Below are 19,656 nucleotides of genomic sequence, written 5' to 3'. Positions count from 1 at the left end.
TTATAGATAGAAAATCTTAAAGACTTCATTAAAAACTGTTAGAAGTAATAAACAAATTCAGTAAGTTTCAAGATACAAAATCAATATATAAAAGTCAGTTGTGTTTCTATACACTAACAATGAACTATTGGAAAAATTAATTTTTCTGTGAGTTCTGTGGGAAAAAAGAATGGCTATTTATATTACACATAAGGAATTTGCTTAACTTGAATTAATAGTTGCTTTTGCTAAAAATTTTTTTTTTAATTATAAAGTCACATTAAGGCTGAGGTAGTCTTCATGGATAGAGGATGTGGAAACTCATGTATATTTCTACCTGCAGCTCACTGTAGGTTTGAAAGGTGAGGAAGGCTCTCAAGGACCTCAAGGCCCTCCTGGACGGAGAGTAAGTACACTCATGAGAACTAAGGGTCATGTGCTGCTTCCTAGGGTGCCCACTGGAATGAGCACAGAATTTAAAGTCAGAATCACTGGTTCAAGTCCAGACTCTGCTTCTTGCTACCTGGGTGCACTTGGACTAGTCCCTGGGTCTCTCAATTTCCTTCTAAAATGGGAATGACATGTCCTGTTGGAAACACCTCAAAAGGTAGCTGTGAGGATCAGATAGTCAAATGTGAATGCTCTTCATAAACTGTAAAGTTCAATGCAAATATGAGCTGTGACTGTTAATTTTTACTGAAGGAAAAAAATAGGGATGAGAATGCATAAGCTTCATTAAGGTGTCCTGACAGATTGATAGGATTTCCCAAACCACTTTTTTTGCCTTCCTGACCTCACGATATAGACGCTGGGGAGATTTGGAAATAAAATTGCAACTTTCCACTGTGATTCAATTACAAAAGAAATGGCACCTCTAGAAGCATTCCTGGACAGAGCCAGGCACATCTCCCACTGACAAGATATCCATATCTCTATTTTAGTGCCTTATGTGTCATTGTGATGACATTAACATGTCTCTCTCCCCTAAAGAGAGCAGTCAAATAAGAACTAAATGTTGCCAGCATCTGTGTTTTGTGTGTGAGGTGCAGGAAGCATTGTGTAAGGACAGGAGAAACTGCTTCTCTTGTTTTGTGTATTGTGATTGTTTTCTGACTACCTGGAGGGGTTCTTTAACTTGCAACTTTATAAAGAAAACAAAAACGTGGATGTTTTGTGGAAAACTGAATCTGTAGTAGAATGGTAATCAACTCACTGTAAAGGATACTCTGGTACAATCTTTTCTTTCTTTTGAATTAAGGAACTGGTGACTATTCTTAGTCATGTGGGTGAGAATCTGGTCTCTGAGTCAATCTGGACTGGTCTGGATTTGCCTCCTTTCCAGATTCTGGAGCTCTCCCTGGAGGTCCCATATCCTCCTGCTCTTGTGTTTGGCCATGCTGGTCTGGTATACCATGGTTTCTCTGTCTCATGCCTGTGGTCCTCAGTCTCTCCTTAAGGAGTTGCTCTAAGTTATTCTTAAACTCAGTCTTTTGGAACCTACTCTCCACAGTTCTGATCTTCTGTAGGATGTGGGCTGCCTACTCTATTCATTAGCTGGAAACTCTTCCTCTCTCTGTTTAAATGGCTGTGCATTTTTTTTCTGTTTTCTGCTGTCACTTGTAAATGGAAAAATAAGACTCTGAATCTTTTAGTGAGATGCATATTTCTTGATTTGGGTCAGGAAGAAAATATGCCCCCAGTGGGTAGAATCATGGATGCCATGACAGTTCTGGTTAATACCAGCAGCACACAGTGGGCCACATCAGCATTCAGCAGACACTTAACTGTTCAATGGATGGATGAATGGATGGATGGATAGATGGATAGATGGATGGATGGACAGATGCCCAGTTGTCATTTAGAACAGAGGTTCTTACACTGACATTCATGGATGAGCTTCTGAGGGGTCAGTGAAATCATACAGCAATCATGAGCATGTGACAGCATTTTCTGAAGCCAGCAAACATCCTAGCTTTCAGTGTTTGATCAATTAAGCTAATGTCTACCTAGACTGAACTGAATGGTTTTTCTAGGACGACAAGAAGGAAAGAAACAAAAGTACTTTTTAAAGATACTTGTACTGCAGATAGAACATTTAGAAGGCATTTCTCATAATAATACTTAAAAGCTGCCCAAAGGGATTCATATGTGCAAACACATTAAGAACCAACTGCCAAGAAGAAGGCTGATCCTGATAAAAAGGAATTAAAAGGAAAATGAGAAAAGCTCACACTTGTCAAGAAAGGCAGCTGACTGTGTTTAGCACCTTCCCTGACTCATCTCACCCAATTATCTGTATTCCTTTCCTCCATCACCTTCAGCATTTATGAGCTTAGTGTGTATGCTCTCCTTCTGTGTAATGTCCATTTGGCTATGTAATTGTCTTTTTTTTTCACATATGTTGAGGCTGTGTGCTGCTGCCAGTGTTTTAAATATACTTCAGTAAATGTCTCTCCTTCATGCTACTCTTTGGGAAGCCTGCTGTTTATAATTTTAAGTATTATTATGAGAAATGCCTTCTAAATGTTCTATCTGCAGTACAAGTACTTTTAAAAAGTACTTTTGTTTCTTTCCTTCTTGTTGTCCTAGAAAAGTTATTCAGTTCATTCTAGGTAGACATTAGCTTAATTGATCACTGAAACGGAAAGGTTTATACTCTCAGTGTGTGGGGGAAAAGCACTGAAGACTCCAATTCACATACCAATAACTTGCTCTGTTTTTGTTTTCCTAGGGCCCTAAAGGCATGGCAGGGCAGCGGGTATATTCTGTATGTATCGCCTTATTCACACACACAAAAATGCAACCTGTTCACTGGGAAATGAATATGGCCACTTGGAATTCACTGCATTCATGTTTCTTATTTTCTCTCTCCTTTTTCATGTACAGCAATGTGATCTAATCCAGTTCATGCAGGACCATAGTCGTGAGTATCTGTGTGTTGTAGAGCATCATTGATTAGTGAGGGCACTTAGGATGAAAGCAATGTGGGGATGTGGAATCAGTAGGCTGAACTCACTGGTGGAGAAACCATATGTCCTTGGCAGCAGGCTTGCTGTGAGTGCCTGCTGTGGGAACAGCTCACAACAAAGGAGGAAGGAAAAGGCACATGCCTTAGCTCAGAGGTGTGCTTCCTAGAGGGAGAGAAAACATGCCTGTGGGAAACAATCAGTGACCAACCCAAAAGGTGTGTGACTCAGCTCACACTAGTATAACAATTATGCACAAAGGCCTGGAGGGCATGGTGTTAAAGGGATGGACATGGGGATCTCGGGTTGTTTGGCTACTTAATTAATGAAGGCTGCTTGAATGGAAGTCATTGAATCTGGTTATAGGAAGTGATGGGAAGCAGCAAGAGAATAGTTTCACAGACTCAGAGACATAGAGAACAGACTTGTGGTTGCCAAGGGGGTGGGAGGTGGGGAGGGATTGATTGGGAGTTTGGGATTAGCAGGTGCAAACTATTACATATAGAAAGGGTAAACAACAAGGTCCTACTGTGTAGCACAGGGAAGCATATTCACTATCCTGAGATAAACCATAATGGAAAATAATGTGTATATGTATATATATGAATAACTGAATCACTTATCTGTACAGGAGAATTTAACACAACATTGTAAATCAACTATGCTTCAATAAAATAATTTTTTTAAAAAAATAGTAGTTTCAGCAAAGGAATAAAGCAGGGTCAACAAAGAGAGAGGTTGTCTTTCGTTATGATCAAGGAGAATATGAGGTAGAAAGAAACCCAGTGATCTCATTTCTGGAAATTTATGCTAAGGAAATAAAGGGGAAAAAAATTATAGGTACAGAGGTTGTTGAAATATTATTCATTAGAGAAAAATGACTATATAAGTAGACTGTTTATACTTATAGAATAATTGGGTTATAGTCCATCATGCTCTGATAAAATATTAAGCAGATATGATTTTTATGAAGACTCACACAAATATGAAAAATATTGTCATTAAAAACTAGAAAATTAAATTGACTCTTCATTTTTACATATAGGTAAATATATATACATAGAAACAAATACTAGAAGAGGAATTGGGAAAATGTAACCATGTATTGTGTTAGAGTGGTAGAATTCTAGGTGATTTGTCTTTCTTCATGTTTCCATTTCAATTTTAATCATGCCTATACAATCACAATCAGAAGAATGGAAAATGGGAAAATCAGAAAGACTTATTATAAGAGACTGGATAAAAATGTAGTCATTGCAAGTGTATGGCCAGGAAAGACCAACAACAAAAACAAGTTTAAAACAACTGTAAGGACTCCCTCTTGCAAGAGCACCAGAATCACAAGTAACTGCTGAACAATCATTGATAGGAAGACACTGGAACTCACTAAAAAAGATACGTCACATCCAAAGACAAAGGAGAAACTACAATGAGATGGTAGGAGGGGGTGCAATCACAATAAAATCAAATCTCATAACTGGTGAGTGGGTGACTCACAAAATGGAGAACAATTATACCACAGAAGTCCACCCACTGGATTGAAGGTTCTGAGACCCATGTCAGGCTTCCCAGCCTGGGGGTCCAGCAACAGGAGGAGGAATTCCCAGAGAATTAGACTTTGAAGGCTAGCAGGACTTAATTGCAGAACTTAAACAGGACTGGGGGAAACAGAGATTCCACTCTTGGAGGGCAAACACAAAGTAGTGTGTGTATCAGGACCCAGGGAGAAGGAGCAGTGACCTCATAGGAGACTGAATGAGACCTACCTGCTAGTGTTGGAGGGTCTCCTGCAGAGGTGGGGGGTGGCTGTGGCTCACCGCAGGGAAATGGACACTGGCAGCAGAAGTTCTGGGATGTACTCCTTGGCATGAGCGCTCCTGGAGTCCATGATTAGCACCACTAAAGAGCCTGTAACCTCAAGTGCTGGGTCACCTCAGGCCAAACAACGAGTAGGGAGGGCACTCACCCCCACCCATCACCAGACAAGTAGATTAAAGTTTTACTGAGCTCTGCCCACCTGAGCAACACCCAGCTCTACCCACCACCAGTCCGTCCCATCAGGAAGCTTGCACAAGCCTCTTAGATAGCCTCATCTACCAGAGGGAATACTATAGAAACAAGAACTACAATCCTGAAGCCTGTGGAAAAAAAAACACATTCACAGAAAGACAGACAAAATGAAAAGGCAGAGGGCTATGTACCAGATGAAGGAACAAGATAAAACCCCAGAAAAACAATTAAATGAAGTGGAGATAGGCAACCTTCCAGAAAAAGAATTCAGAATATTGATAGTGAAGATGATCCAGGACCTTGGAAAAAGAATGGAGGCAAAGATTGAGAAGATGCAAAAATGTTTAACAAAGACCTAGAAGAATTAAAGAACAAACAAACAGAGATGAACAATACAATAACTGAAATGAAAAATACACTAGAAGGAATCAATAGCAGAATAACTGAGGCAGAAGAATGGATAACTGACCTGGAAGAAGACAGAATGGTGGAATTCACTGCCATGGAACAGAATAAAGAAAAAAAGAATGAAAATAAATGAAGACACCCTAAGAGACCTCTGGGACAACATTAAACGGACCAATATTTGCATTATACCAGTCCCAGAAGAAGAGAGAAAGGATCTCAGAAAATATTTGAAGAGATTATAGTTGAAAACTTCCCTAACATGGGAAAGGAAATAGCTGCCCAAGTCCAGGAAGCACAGAGAGTCCCAGACAGGATAAACCCAAGGAGAAACACACCGAGACACATAGTAATCAAATTTACAAAAATTAAAGACAAAGAAAAATTATTAAAAGCAACAAGGGAAAAACAACAAGTAACATATAAGGGAACCCCCATAAGGTTAACAGCTGATTGCTCAGCAGAAACTTTACAAGCCAGGGAGGAGTGGCATGATATATTTAGAGTGATGAAAGGGAAAAACCTACAACCACGATTACTCTACCCAGCAAGGAACTCATTCAGATACAATGGAGAAATCAAAAGCTTTACAGACAAGCAAAAGCTAAAAGAATTCAGCACCACCAAACCAGCTCTACAACAAATGCTAAAGGAACTTCTCTAAGTGAGAAACACAAGAGAAGTAAAGGACCTACAAAAGCAAACCCAAAACAATTAAGAAAATGGTAATAGGAACATACATATTAATAATTACCTCAAATGTTAATGGATTAAATGCTCCAACCAAAAGACACAGGCTTAGTGAATGGATACAAAACCAAGATATATATATATATATATATATATATATATATATATATATATATGCTGTCTACAAGAGACCCACTTCAGTCCAAGGGACACATACAGACTGAAAGTGAGGGGATGGAAAAAGATATTCCATGCAAATGGAAATCAAAAGAAAGCTGGAGTAACAATACTCATATCAGATAAAACAGACTTTAAAATAAAGAATGTTACAAGAGACAAGGAAGGACACTACATAATGATCAAGGGTTCAATCCAAGAAGATATAACAATTATAAATATATATGCACCCAACATAGGAGCACCTCAATACATAAGGCAAATGCTAACAGCTATAAAACAGGAAATCGACAGTAACACAATAATAGTGGGGGGGAAAGGGAAATCTCTCCCAGCAGCCTCAGAAGCAGCGGATTAAAGCTCCACAATCAACTTGATATACCCTGCATCTGTGGAATACCTGAATAGACAAGGAATGATCCCAAATTGAAGAGGTGGAATTTAGGAGCGAGATCTATGATTTTTTTCCCTTTTCCTCTTTTTGTGAATGGCCGTGTGGATGAAAGGCTCTTGGTGCTCCAGCCAGGAGTCAGGGCTCTGCCTCTGAGGTAGGAGAGCCAACTTCAGGACACTGGTCCACAAGAGACCTCCCAGCTCCACATAATATTAAACGGCGGAAATCTCCCAGACACCTCCATCATAACACCAGCACCCAGCTTCACTCAACGACCAGCAAGCCACAGTGCTAGACAACCTATGCCAAACAACTAGCAAAACAGGAACACAACCCCACCCATTAGCAGAGAGGCTGCCTAAAATCATAATAAGGCCACAGACACCCCAAAACACACCACCAGACGTGAACCTGCCCACTAAAGAGACAAGATCCAGCCTCATCCACCACAACACAGGCACTAGTCCCCTCCACCAGGAAGCCTACACAACCCACTGAAACAACCTTAGCCACTGGAGACAGACATCAAAAACAACGGGAACTACGAACGTGCAGCCTGCAAAAAGGAGACCCCAAACACAGTAAGATAAGCAAAATGAGAAGACAGAAAAACACACAGCAGATGAAGGAGCAAGATAAAAATGCACCAGACCTAACAAATGAAGAGGAAATAGGCAGTCTACCTGAAAAAGAATTCAGAATAATGATAGTACGGATGATCCGAAATCTTGGAAGTAGAATGGACAAAATGCAAGAAACAGTTAACAAGGACCTAGAAGAAATAAAGATGAAACAAGCAATGATGAACAACGCAATAAATGAAATTAAAAGTACTCTAGATGGGATCAATAACAGAATAACTGAGGCAGAAGAACGGATAAGTGACCTGGAAGATAAAATAGTGGAAATAACTACTGCAGAGCAGAATAAAGAAAAAAGAATGAAAAGAACTGAGGACAGTCTCAGAGACCTCTGGGACAACATTAAACGCACCAACATTCGAATTATAGGGGTTCCAGAAGAAGAAGAGAAAAAGAAAGGGACTGAGAAAATATTTGAAGAGATTATAGTTGAAAAATTCCCTAATATGGGAAAGGAAATAGTCAATCAAGTCCAGGAAGCACAGAGAGTCCCATACAGGATAAATACAAGGAGAAATACGCCAAGACACATATTAATCAAACTGTCAAAAATTAAATACAAAGAAAGCATATTAAAAGCAGCAAGGGAAAAACAACAAATAACACACAAGGGAATCCCCATAAGGTTAACAGCTGATATCTCAGCAGAAACCCTACAAGCCAGAAGGGAGTGGCAGGACATACTGAAAGTGATGAAGGAGAAAAACCTGCAACCAAGACTACTCTACCCAGCAAGGATCTCATTCAGATTTGATGGAGAAATTAAAACCTTTGCAGACAAGCAAAAGCTGAGAGAGTTCAGCACCACCAAACCAGCTTTACAACAAATGCTAAAGGAACTTCTCTAGACAAGGAACACAAGAGAAGGAAAAGACCTATAATAACGAACCCAAAACAATTTAGAAAATGGGAATAGGAACATACATATCGATAATTACCTTAAATGTAAATGGACTAAATGCTCCCACCAAAAGACACAGATTGGCTGAATGGATACAAAAACAAGACCCTTATATATGCTGTCTACAAGAGACCCACTTCAGACCTAGAGACACATACAGACTGAAAATAAGGGGATGGAAAAAGATATTCCATGCAAATGGAAACCAAAAGAAAGCTGGAGTAGCAATTCTCATATCAGACAAAATAGACTTTAAAATAAGGACTATTACAAGAGACAAAGAAGGACACTACATAATGATCAAGGGATCGATCCAAGAAGAAGATATAACAATTGTAAATATTTATGCACCCAACATAGGAGCACCTCAATACATAAGGCAAATACTAACAGCCATAAAAGGGGAGATCGACAGTAACACATTCATAGTAGGGGACTTTAACACCCCACTTTCACCCATGGACAGATCATCCAAAATGAAAATAAATAAGGAAACACAAGCTTTAAATGATACATTAAACAAGATGGAATTAATTGATATTTATAGGACACTCCATCCAAAAACAACAGAATACACATTTTTCTCAAGTGCTCATGGAACATTCTCCAGGATAGATCATATCTTGGGTCACAAATCAAGCCTTGGTAAATTTAAGAAAATTGAAATTGTATCAAGTATCTTTTCTGACCACAACGCCATGAGACTAGATATCAATTACAGGAAAAGATCTGTAAAAAATACAAACACATGGAGGCTACACAATACACTACTTAATAATGAAGTGATCACTGAAGAAATCAAAGAGGAAATTAAAAAATACCTAGAAACAAATGACAATGGAGACACAACGACCCAAAACCTATGGGATGCAGCAAAAGCAGTTCTAAGGGGGAAGTTTATAGCAATACAAGCCCACCTTAAGAAGCAGGAAACATCTCGAATAAACAACCTAACCTTGCACCTCAAGCAATTAGAGAAAGAAGAACAAAAACACCCCAAAGCTACCAGAAGGAAAGAAATCATAAAAATCAGATCAGAAATAAATGAAAAAGAAATGAAGGAAACGATAGCAAAGATCAATAAAACTAAAAGCTGGTTCTTTGAGAAGATAAACAAAATAGATAAACCACTAGCCAGACTCATCAAGAAAAAAAGGGAGAAGACTCAAATCAATAGAATTAGAAATGAAAAAGGAGAAGTAACAACTGACACTGCAGAAATAAAAAAAATCATGAGAGATTACTACAAGCAACTCTATGCCAAGAAAATGGACAATCTGGAAGAAATGGACAAATTCTTAGAAATGCACAACGTGCCAAGACTGAATCAGGAAGAAATAGAAAATATGAACAGACCAATCACAAGCACTGAAATTGAAACTGTGATTAAAAATCTTCCAACAAACAAAAGCCCAGGACCAGATGGCTTCACAGGTGAATTCTATCAAACGTTTAGAGAAGAGCTAACACCTATCCTTCTCAAACTCTTCCAAAATATAGCAGAGGGAGGAACACTCCCAAATTCCTTCTACGAGGCCACCATCACCTTGATACCCAAACCAGACAAGGATGTCACAAAGAAAGAAAACTACAGTCCAATATCACTGATGAACATAGATGCAAAAATCCTCAACAAAATACTAGCAAACAGAATCCAACAGCACATTAAAAGGATCATACACCATGATCAAGTGGGGTTTATTCCAGGAATGCAAGGATTCTTCAATATACGCAAATCTATCAATGTGATAAACCATATTAACAAATTGAAGGAGAAAAACCATATGATCATCTCAATAGATGCAGAGAAAGCTTTCGACAAAATTCAACACCCATTTATGATAAAAACCCTGCAGAAAGTAGGCATAGAGGGAACTTTCCTCAACATAATAAAGGCCATATATGACAAGCCCACAGCAAACATCATCCTCAATAGTGAAAAACTGAAAGCATTTCCACTAAGATCAGGAACAAGACAAGGTTGCCCACTCTCACCACTCTTATTCAACATAGTTTTGGAAGTTTTAGCCACAGCAATCAGAGAAGAAAAGGAAATAAAAGGAATCCAAATCGGAAAAGAAGAAGTAAAACTGTCACTGTTTGCAGATGACATGATACTATACATAGAGAATCCTAAAGATGCTACCAGAAAACTACTAGAGCTAATCAATGAATTTGGTAAAGTAGCAGGATACAAAGTTAATGCACAGAAATCTCTGGCATTCCTATACACTAATGATGAAAAATCTGAAAGTGAAATCAAGAAAACACTCCCATTTACCATTGCAACAAAAAAAATGAAATATCTAGGAATAAACCTACCTAAAGAGACGAAAGACCTGTATGCAGAAAATTATAAGACACTGATGAAAGAAATTAAAGATGATACAAATAGATGGAGAGATATACCATGTTCTTGGATGGGAAGAATCAACATTGTGAAAATGACTCTACTACCCAAAGCAATCTACAGATTCAATGCAATCCCTATCAAACTACCACTGGCATTTTTCACAGAACTAGAACAAAAAATTTCGCAATTTGTATGGAAACACAAAAGACCCCGAATAGCCAAAGCAATCTTGAGAACGAAAAAAGGAGCTGGAGGAATCAGGCTCCCTGACTTCAGACTATACTACAAAGCTACAGTAATCAAGACAGTATGGTACTGGCACAAAAACAGAAAGATAGATCAATGGAACAGGATAGAAAGCCCAGAGATAAACCCACGCACATATGGACACCTTATCTTTGATAAAGGTGGCAGGAATGTACAGTGGAGAAAGGAGAGCCTCTTCAATAAATGGTGCTGGGAAAACTGGACAGGTACATGTAAAAGTATGAGATTAGATCACTCCCTAACACCATCCACAAAAATAAGCTCAAAATGGATTAAAGACCTAAATGTAAGGCCAGAAACTATCAAAATCTTAGAGGAAAACATAGGCAGAACACTCTATGACATAAATCACAGCAAGATCCTTTCTGACCCACCTCCTAGAGTAATGGAAATAAAAACAAAAATAAACAAATGGGACCTAATGAAACTTCAAAGCTTTTGCACAGCAAAGGAAACCATAATCAAGACCAAAAGACAACCCTCAGAATGGGAGAAAATATTTGCAAATGAAGCAAATGACAAAGGATTAATCTCCAAAATTTACAAGCAGCTCATGCAGCTCAATAACAAAAAAACAAACAACCCAATCCAAAAATGGGCAGAAGACCTAAATAGACATTTCTCCAAAGAAGATATACAGACTGCCAACAAACACATGAAAGAATGCTCAACATCATTAATCATTAGAGAAATGCAAATCAAAACTACAATGAGATATCATCTCACACCAGTCAGAATGGCCATCATCAAAAAATCTAGAAACAATAAATGCTGGAGAGGGTGTGGAGAAAAGGGAACACTCTTGCACTGCTGGTGGGAATGTGAATTGGTTCAGCCACTATGGAGAACAGTATGGAGGTTCCTTAAAAAACTACAAATAGAATTACCATATGACCCAGCAATCCCACTACTGGGCATATACCCTGAGGAAACCAAAAGTCAAAAAGAGTCATGTACCAAAATGTTCATTGCAGCTCTATTTACAATAGCCCGGAGATGGAAACAACCTAAGCGCCCATCATCGGATGAATGGATAAAGAAGATGTGGCACATATATACAATGGAATATTACTCAGCCTTAAAAAGAAATGAAATTGAGCTATTTGTAATGAGATGGATAGACCTAGAGTCTGTCATACAGAGTGAAGTAAGTCAGAAAGAAAAAGACAAATACCGTATGCTAACACATATATATGGAATTTAAGGGGGAAAAAAATGTCATGAAGAACCTAGGGGTAAGACAGGAATAAAGACGCAGACCTACTGGAGAATGGACTTGAGGATATGGGGAGGGGGAAGGGTGAGCTTTGACAGGGCGAGAGAGAGTCATGGACATATACACACTAACAAACGTAGTAAGGTAGATAGCTAGGGGGAAGCAGCCGCAAGGCACAGGGATATTAGCTCGGTGCTTTGTGACAGCCTGGAGAGGTGGGATAGGGAGAGTGGGAGGGAGGGAGACGCAAGAGGGAAGACATATGGGAACATATATATATGTATAACTGATTCACTTTGTTATAAAGCAGAAACTAACACACCACTGTAAAGCAATTATACCCCAATAAAGATGTTTAAAAAAAAAAATAAAAAATAATAGTGGGGGACTTTAACACCTCACTTATACCAATGGACATATCATACAGAGAGAAAATTAATAAGGAAACACAAGCTTTAAATGACACAATAGACCAGATGTATTTAATTGATATTTATAGGACATTCCATCCAAAAACAGCAGATCACACTTTCTTCTCCAGTGCACATGGAACATTCTCCAGGATAAATCATATCTTGGGTCAAAAATCAGCCTTGGTAAATTTAAGAAAACTGAAATCATATCAAACATCTTTTCCAACCACAACGCTATAAGATTCGAAATGAATTACAGGGAAAAAAAAACGTAAAAAATACAAACCCATGGAGGCTAAACAATGAGTTACTAAATAACTAAGAGATCACTGAAGAAATCAAAGAGGAAATCAAAAAACACCTAGAGACAAATTACAACAAAAACACAGTGATCCAAAACCTATGGGATGCAACAAAAGCAGTTCTAAGAGGAAGGTTTATAGCAATACAAGCCTACCTCAAGAAACAAGAAAAATCATAAATAAATAATCTAACCTTACACCTAAAGGGACTAGAGAAAGAAGAACAAACAAAACCCCAAGTCAGCAGAAGGAAAGAAATCATAAAGATCAAGCAGAAATAAATGAAATAGAAACAAAGAAAATAGTAGCAATGATCAATAAAAGTGAAAGCTGGTTCTTTGAGAAGATAAACTAAATTGATAAACAATTAGCCAGACTCGTTGAGAAAAAGAGGGAGAGGACTCAAATCAATAAAATTAGAAATGAAAAAGGAGAAGTTACAACAGACACCACAGAAATACACAGCACCCTAAGAGACTACTACAAGCAAATCTATGCCAATAAAATGGACAACCAGGAAGAAATGGACAAATTCTTAGAAAGGTATAACCTTCTAAGACTGAGCTAGGAAGAAATAGAAAATATGAACAGACCAATCACAAGTAATGAAATTGAAACTGCGATTAAAAATCTTCCAACAAACAAAAGTCCAGTACCAGATGGCTTCCCGGGTGAATTCTATCAAACATTTAGAGAAGAGCTAACACCCAACCGTCTTGAACTCTTCCAAATAATTGCAGAGGAAGAAACACTCCCAAACTCATTCTATGAGGCCACCATCAGCCTGATACCAAAACCAGACAAAGATACTACAGAAAAAGAAAATTACAGACCAATATCACTGATGAATATAGATGCAAAAGTCCTCAACAAAATGCTAGCAAACAGAATCCAACAACACATTAAAAGGATCATACACCATGATCAAGTGGGATTTATCCAGGGATGCAAGGATTCTTCAATATACACAAATCAATCAATGTGATATACCATATTAACAAACTGAAGGATAAGAACCATATGATAACCTCAGTAGATGCAGAAAAAGCTTTTGACAAAATTCAACACCCATTTATGATAAAAACTCTCCAGAAAGTGGGTATAGAGGGAACCTACCTCAACATGATAAAGGCTATATCCAACAAACCCACAGCAAACATCATTCTCAATGGTGAAACACGGAAAGCATTTCCTCTAAGACCAGGAACAAGACAAGGATGTACACTCTCGCCACTATTATTCAACATAGTTTTGGAAGCCCTAGCCACCGCTATCAGAGAAGAAAAAGGAATACATATTGGAAAAGAAGAAGTAAAACTGTCACTGTTTACAGATGACATGATGCTATACATAGATAATCTTAAAGATGCCACCAGAAAACTACTAGAGCTAATCAATGAATTTGATAAAGTTGCAGGATACAAAATTAATGCACAGAAATCTCTGGCATTCCTATACACTAACAATGAAAGATCAGAAAAAGAAGTTATGGAAACAATCCCATTCACCATCACAACAAAAAGAATAAAATACCTAGGAATAAACCTCCTGAAGGAGGTAAAAGACCTGTACTCAGAAAACCATAAGACACTGATGAAAGAAATCAAAGATAACACAAACAGATGGAGAGATATACCATGTTCTTGGATTGGAAGAATCAATATTGTGAAAACGACTGTACTACCCAAAGCCATCTACAGATACAATGCAATCCCTCTCAAATTACCAGTGACATTTTTTTACAGAGCTAGAACAAAAAATCTTAAAATTTGTATGGAGACACAAAAGACCCCAAATAGCCAATACAATCCTGAGGGGAAAAAATGGAGCTGGAGGAATCAGGCTCCCAGACTTCAGACTATACTACAAAGCTACAGTAATCAGACAGTATGGTACTGGCACAAAGACAGACATATAGATCAATGGAACAGGATAGAAAGCCTAGAGATACACCCACGCACCTATGGTCAATTAACCTGTGACAAAGGAGGCAAGGATAAACAATGGAGAAAAAACAGTCTCTTCAATAAGTGCTGCTGGGAAAACTGAACAGCTACATGTAAAAGAATGAAATTAGAACTCTTCCTAACACCATACACAAAAATAAACTCAAAATGGACTAAAGACCTAAATATAAGGCCATACACTATAAAACTCTTAGAGGAAAACATAGGAAGAACACTCTTTGACATAAATCACAGCAAGATCTTTTCTGACCCACCTCCTAGAGTAATGGAAATGAAAACAAAAATAAACAAATGGGACCTAATGAAATTTAAAAGCTTTTGCACAATAAAGGAAACTATAAGTGAGATGAAAAGAAAACCCTCAGAATGGGAGAAAATATTTGCAAATGAATCAACGGACAAAAGGTTAATCTCCAAATTATATAAACAGCTCATGTAGCTCAATATTAACAAAACAAACAACCCAATCCAAAAATGGGCAGAAGACCTAAATGGACATTTCTCCAAAGAAGACATACAGATGGCCAAGAAGCACATGGAAAGATGCTCAACATAACTAATCATTAGAGAAATGCAAATCAAAACCACAATGAGTTATCACCTCACACCAGTCAGAATGGTCGTCATGGCAAACTCTACAAACTATAAATGCTGGAGAGGGTGTGGAGAAAAGGGAACACTCTTGCACTGCTGGTGGGAATGTAAATTGATACAGCCCCTATGGAGAACAGTATGGAGGTTCCTTAAAAAACTACAAATAGAATTACCATATGACCCAGCAATCCCACAACTGGGCATATACCCTGAGAAAACCATAATTCAAAAAGATGCATGCACCCCAATGTTCATTTCAGCACTATTTACAATAACCAGGTCATGGAAGCAACCTAAATGTCCACTGACAGATGAATGGCTAAAGAAGATGTAGTACATATATACAATGGAATATTACTCAGCCATAAACAGGAATGAAATTGGGTCATTTGTAGAGACATGGTTGTACCCAGAGGCTGTCATATGGAGTGAAGTAAGTCAGAAAGAGAAAAACAAATATCGTATATTAATGCATATATGTGGAATCTGGTAAAATGGTACAGAAGAACCAGTTTGCAAGGCAGAAATAGAGACACAGATGTAGAGAACAAACGTATGGACACCAAGGGAGGAAAGCCGGGGGGAGGAAGTGGGGTGGGATGAATTGGGAGATTGGGATTGACATGTATACACTAATATGTATAAAATAGATAACTAACAACCTGCTGTATAAAAAAATAAATAATTAAAATAAAATAAAAAATAAATAAAAACTCTAAGGCCACAGCGGGAGAGGTTTGGTACCACTGAGGATGAGAAGACAGAGGAAGAATTGTGAAGAAAATCTATTGGTAGGAAGAAGTGATGAGTTTAAACATTTTAGAGGCAGAGGAATGCTGTGTAGACCCTAAAGTGAAATGATCTACAGGCAGAATGGAAGCTGGAGTTACTAACGTCCTTAGAGCCGCAGGGATGAATGAGCTTCCAAAGGATGTGAAACTAGAGAGACAGAAATGGAATTCCAAGGATTGAACCCAGGGAGATCCATTAGCAAAAAGAGTGGGCCCAACACCAGAAAAAATGGCACTGCAGAGATGAGGAAGTCCCAAGTGTGGGCAGCTTGGAAAGAGGCAAGAAGCAGCCAGTGGAGAAAACTCCAAGGTTGAGTGGGGGAACCCATGTCAAAGATGTCACTTGAGAGCTGAAAGGTTCTTCAGCACAGGGAGGGGGTGAGAACCAGCCTGGGGCACAGGGAGAGGACAAGGGGAGAGCTATTGTAGGGAGAGGAGTGTGTGATCTAAATCAGGGAAGACCCAAGGGGTGGAAGGGGCAGGGAGGTGAATACCTATCTTGGAGGATTTGGGGTGTGAGGGCATTTTCCAACACTGCATGAAAGGAGTTAGCCAAGAAATTAAGGGGTTGTTGGGGAGTGGGCAGAGTCTATAACCAGACAGGGTGCTGATCAGAGAGCATGGAACTCTAGAATGCAGAACTGAGATAGGGGTTTGGGTGACAGGCCTTTGGAGCTAATTCAGATGCCCTGCAAGGTTGGACTCCTTCTGCACCATGTTTGTTCTTCAGCCCTACAGCAGCTCCAGCCACACTGGCATGAGGGCCCTGGGATGGTGGGTGGGAACTTCCCCCAGAATAAAGTAAGAGATCTAGGAAGCTGGGGAGAAAGGAGAGAGAAAGCGAGGTTGGGAATAAAACAGGAGGGCCCAAGTAATTGGAGTCTTAGAAGGAGAGACATAAGAAAGAGAATTTTCAGGAAAAGCTAAATTTAAAAAAAGAAACACCCTAAAAGAGGTCAAGTGGTTTCCCCAGACTGAAACTCAGACAAATGCACCTAGTTCTAGAGTTTGTTCTTCTGGCCTCACAGCTGGGCTAGAGGTTAACAAATGGGACTTCTCAGTCAGGAAGAGAGATCTATTTCAGGCCTTGAGATGCAGAGGAGGCCGTGAGTTCTGTGTGCTCTCTGTTGGCAGTCAGCATCTCAGCAACTGTAGGATGAAGACAAACAAAAATGTTCCTAGGGTTGATGTGAGGGTGTTTGTGGGCTGTGGGCCAGCAGGATGGATGACCAGTTTGTTGCCAGGGCTAGTAAAATCTTTTATTGTCTCGGAGTGATTCATTTGCTTCCTAGGAATTGAGTAAAATGAACATGGAAATTGTCAGGCCTGTGCTTTCTTCAAGATTTGCCAATATTTCCCCCTGTTACATCTCATGCTTACCAGGTAAATCACCTGGAGAAACCAGATGCTCGGGAGAAAGCAGGGGGTTCCCTCAGTCTGGATACAAGATCACACAAACACAGGAGCTGTATTTTTTTTTAGCAGAGACGAAGTTCATTTGGAAATCTCCACAGCTCTGCAGAAAAATAGAGGTTCCCAAGGTGCTCATCAGGGAAGAAAATAAGACCCCGTATTTTAGTCCTGCCTTGTTGAATGGCTCTCAGAAGGCTGTAAAATAGAGACAAAACAAATTGAATTTTAGCTATCTTACCTTTTAATCAGAGGCTCATCTGTTCTGTTTCTAAAACAAGTGATCAGTGATTCAAATTTCAACCAGAATTCTGCTAATGTCTGCTGGCCACAGCTCACAAGAAGGAAAGGTCAGGAAGATCCACAAAATAATAAACTTCTGTGTCCACCCTCCTCCATCCTTTAACCTTGGCTTCCTGTTACTAGAAACTAGCCCCATTTGCAATTAGAGTTAAACAGAATATTAAACTTTGTTGAAATTTTATTTTTTGGATTAATTTTAGTCAGCATTCCAAAAGTGTAACAGACTCTTTCTCTCTCTCTCCTCTTTATAGCTTGTTGGAAAGGTGAGTATTCTTACCATATTATGCAGCTTGCTGAAATAATTCTTGCATTCTGACAAGACCATATACACACTACTATATATAAAATAGATAACCAACAAGGATCTACTGTATAGCACAAGGAACTATACTCAATAGTTTATAACAACCTATAAGGGAAAAGAATTGGGAAAAAATAGATATATATATACGTATGTCTAACTGAATCACTTTGTTGTAACTAACACAACACTGTAAATCAACTATACTTCAATAAATAAAAAAAATAAAAGTAAATGGGCAAAATATTTGAATAAACACTTCACAAAGAAAAAATAAGAAACTCTCATCCCCATGGGAAAAGAGACTTCTTCCTTCTGTGCAGACACTTATTATGACTATAATTTTAAGTGTCATGTTTGGACTTAACTATAAAATGCTGACTGCCAGCTCCCAGATCTTTCACATTGCTGTTCTTTCCAGGTCCTGCCAGTTTCCAACTAATTTTCTTCACGGGGTAGGTCCTGTGTTGCTGGGCAATTCAGTGCAGGGCTGCTCGCTGCCTGACCCATTCTGTTGTTCCATCTGCTGCTGAGTCCGTGGACACTGGCTCCTTGGACGGGCGATGTTTCCTTTCCTCTCTCTGACCTCCATTCACACCTTTCACCTCCATGTGCCCACCACTCGTCAGCCTGACCCAGAGGATGGAGGATGGTCTTCTTGGGGCCTAGACTACAATCGGTGTTCTGTGTTGCCTTAGACCCCTCGGATGATGTCACCTCTGAGCCGGTTAAGTCAACTCCAAGAGCTCCTGGTCTCCTAGAGGCCTGCTGACATAGATCCACCAGATCTTTGAGCTCATCCCAAAGTTTGGCACCATTCACTTTATTCCAAAAAAAAAAAAAAATCTTAGTAAATCTAAGCACTCAGTAAAACATCAGGGGTTTGAATTAAATTTATCAGGTACCCTACTGGGCACTAAGAAAGGGAGAGATTAAAAATAAATGGAAACTGGTGCTGCCTTCTAGGAAAATCTGTGATGATAGGTCAGCTCTGAAGATGCTATCTACCACTTCATTAATCATTTTTAGTATAGGGCTAAGAAATAAGGCATAGTCCATTTTTCTCATTTCCTTGTTCATTATTGGCTTGCATATTTTAAAAATTTCTTCGCAGCAAAATGTCTTGATTCAAAATACATCTCAAAATCAACACTTCCTCTTCTATTTCTGTTACTGGTAACAATGGTGGGGAGATGCTATATTTTGAGTTTTATGCATTTTGATAGTTAGCCAGATTGGGGAGAGTAGATGTAGATGAGGGGGTGCTTAATTTTTAAATAATTTCATTTTCTCTTCCTGTGTTCAGACTTTAACAAGGACTTTGAAAAGTTTGGTTTGATACATAGGGCAGATTACCTATGAAATTCCCAAAGTGCAGTCATCATAAAACTATTAGGATTGAGTTGGAGATTACAGACAGTCCCATCTTTATAATAGCTTGTTGAAAGCCTGCCATGGTCCACTGTGCTGCCCCCTTCCTCCTGCCACCCTCGCTGTCATCCCAAAGCCCCTGAAATCCTCTCTCTCTGGAAACAGCCTCTTTGTCCTCTGAATTCCTGTGAAGAATAATAATCAC

General features: G+C 38.9%; 1 protein-coding gene across 1 annotated transcript in view; it reads left to right on the top strand.

Annotated features, from left to right (window-relative positions):
* Nucleotides 1-19,656, top strand: part of COL6A5 (collagen type VI alpha 5 chain) — a 117,346-nt gene that overhangs the window by 53,708 nt on the left and 43,982 nt on the right. Inside the window, exons 28-31 of the mRNA XM_089911160.1 lie at nt 323-385; nt 2,711-2,746; nt 2,866-2,902; nt 18,031-18,042. Coding sequence (XP_089767286.1) covers nt 323-385; nt 2,711-2,746; nt 2,866-2,902; nt 18,031-18,042 — 148 coding nt within the window. The remainder of the gene's footprint in view (nt 1-322; nt 386-2,710; nt 2,747-2,865; nt 2,903-18,030; nt 18,043-19,656) is intronic.

This window comes from Delphinapterus leucas, chromosome 4 (genome assembly GCF_059928025.1).
Source record: "Delphinapterus leucas isolate spDelLeu-1000000601 "Yukka" chromosome 4, BTC_Dleu_Yukka2, whole genome shotgun sequence".
Lineage (NCBI taxonomy): Eukaryota > Metazoa > Chordata > Mammalia > Artiodactyla > Monodontidae > Delphinapterus > Delphinapterus leucas.
The sequence above is the reverse complement of the archived record's forward strand: the minus strand, read 5'-3'. Positions and strand labels throughout refer to the sequence as shown.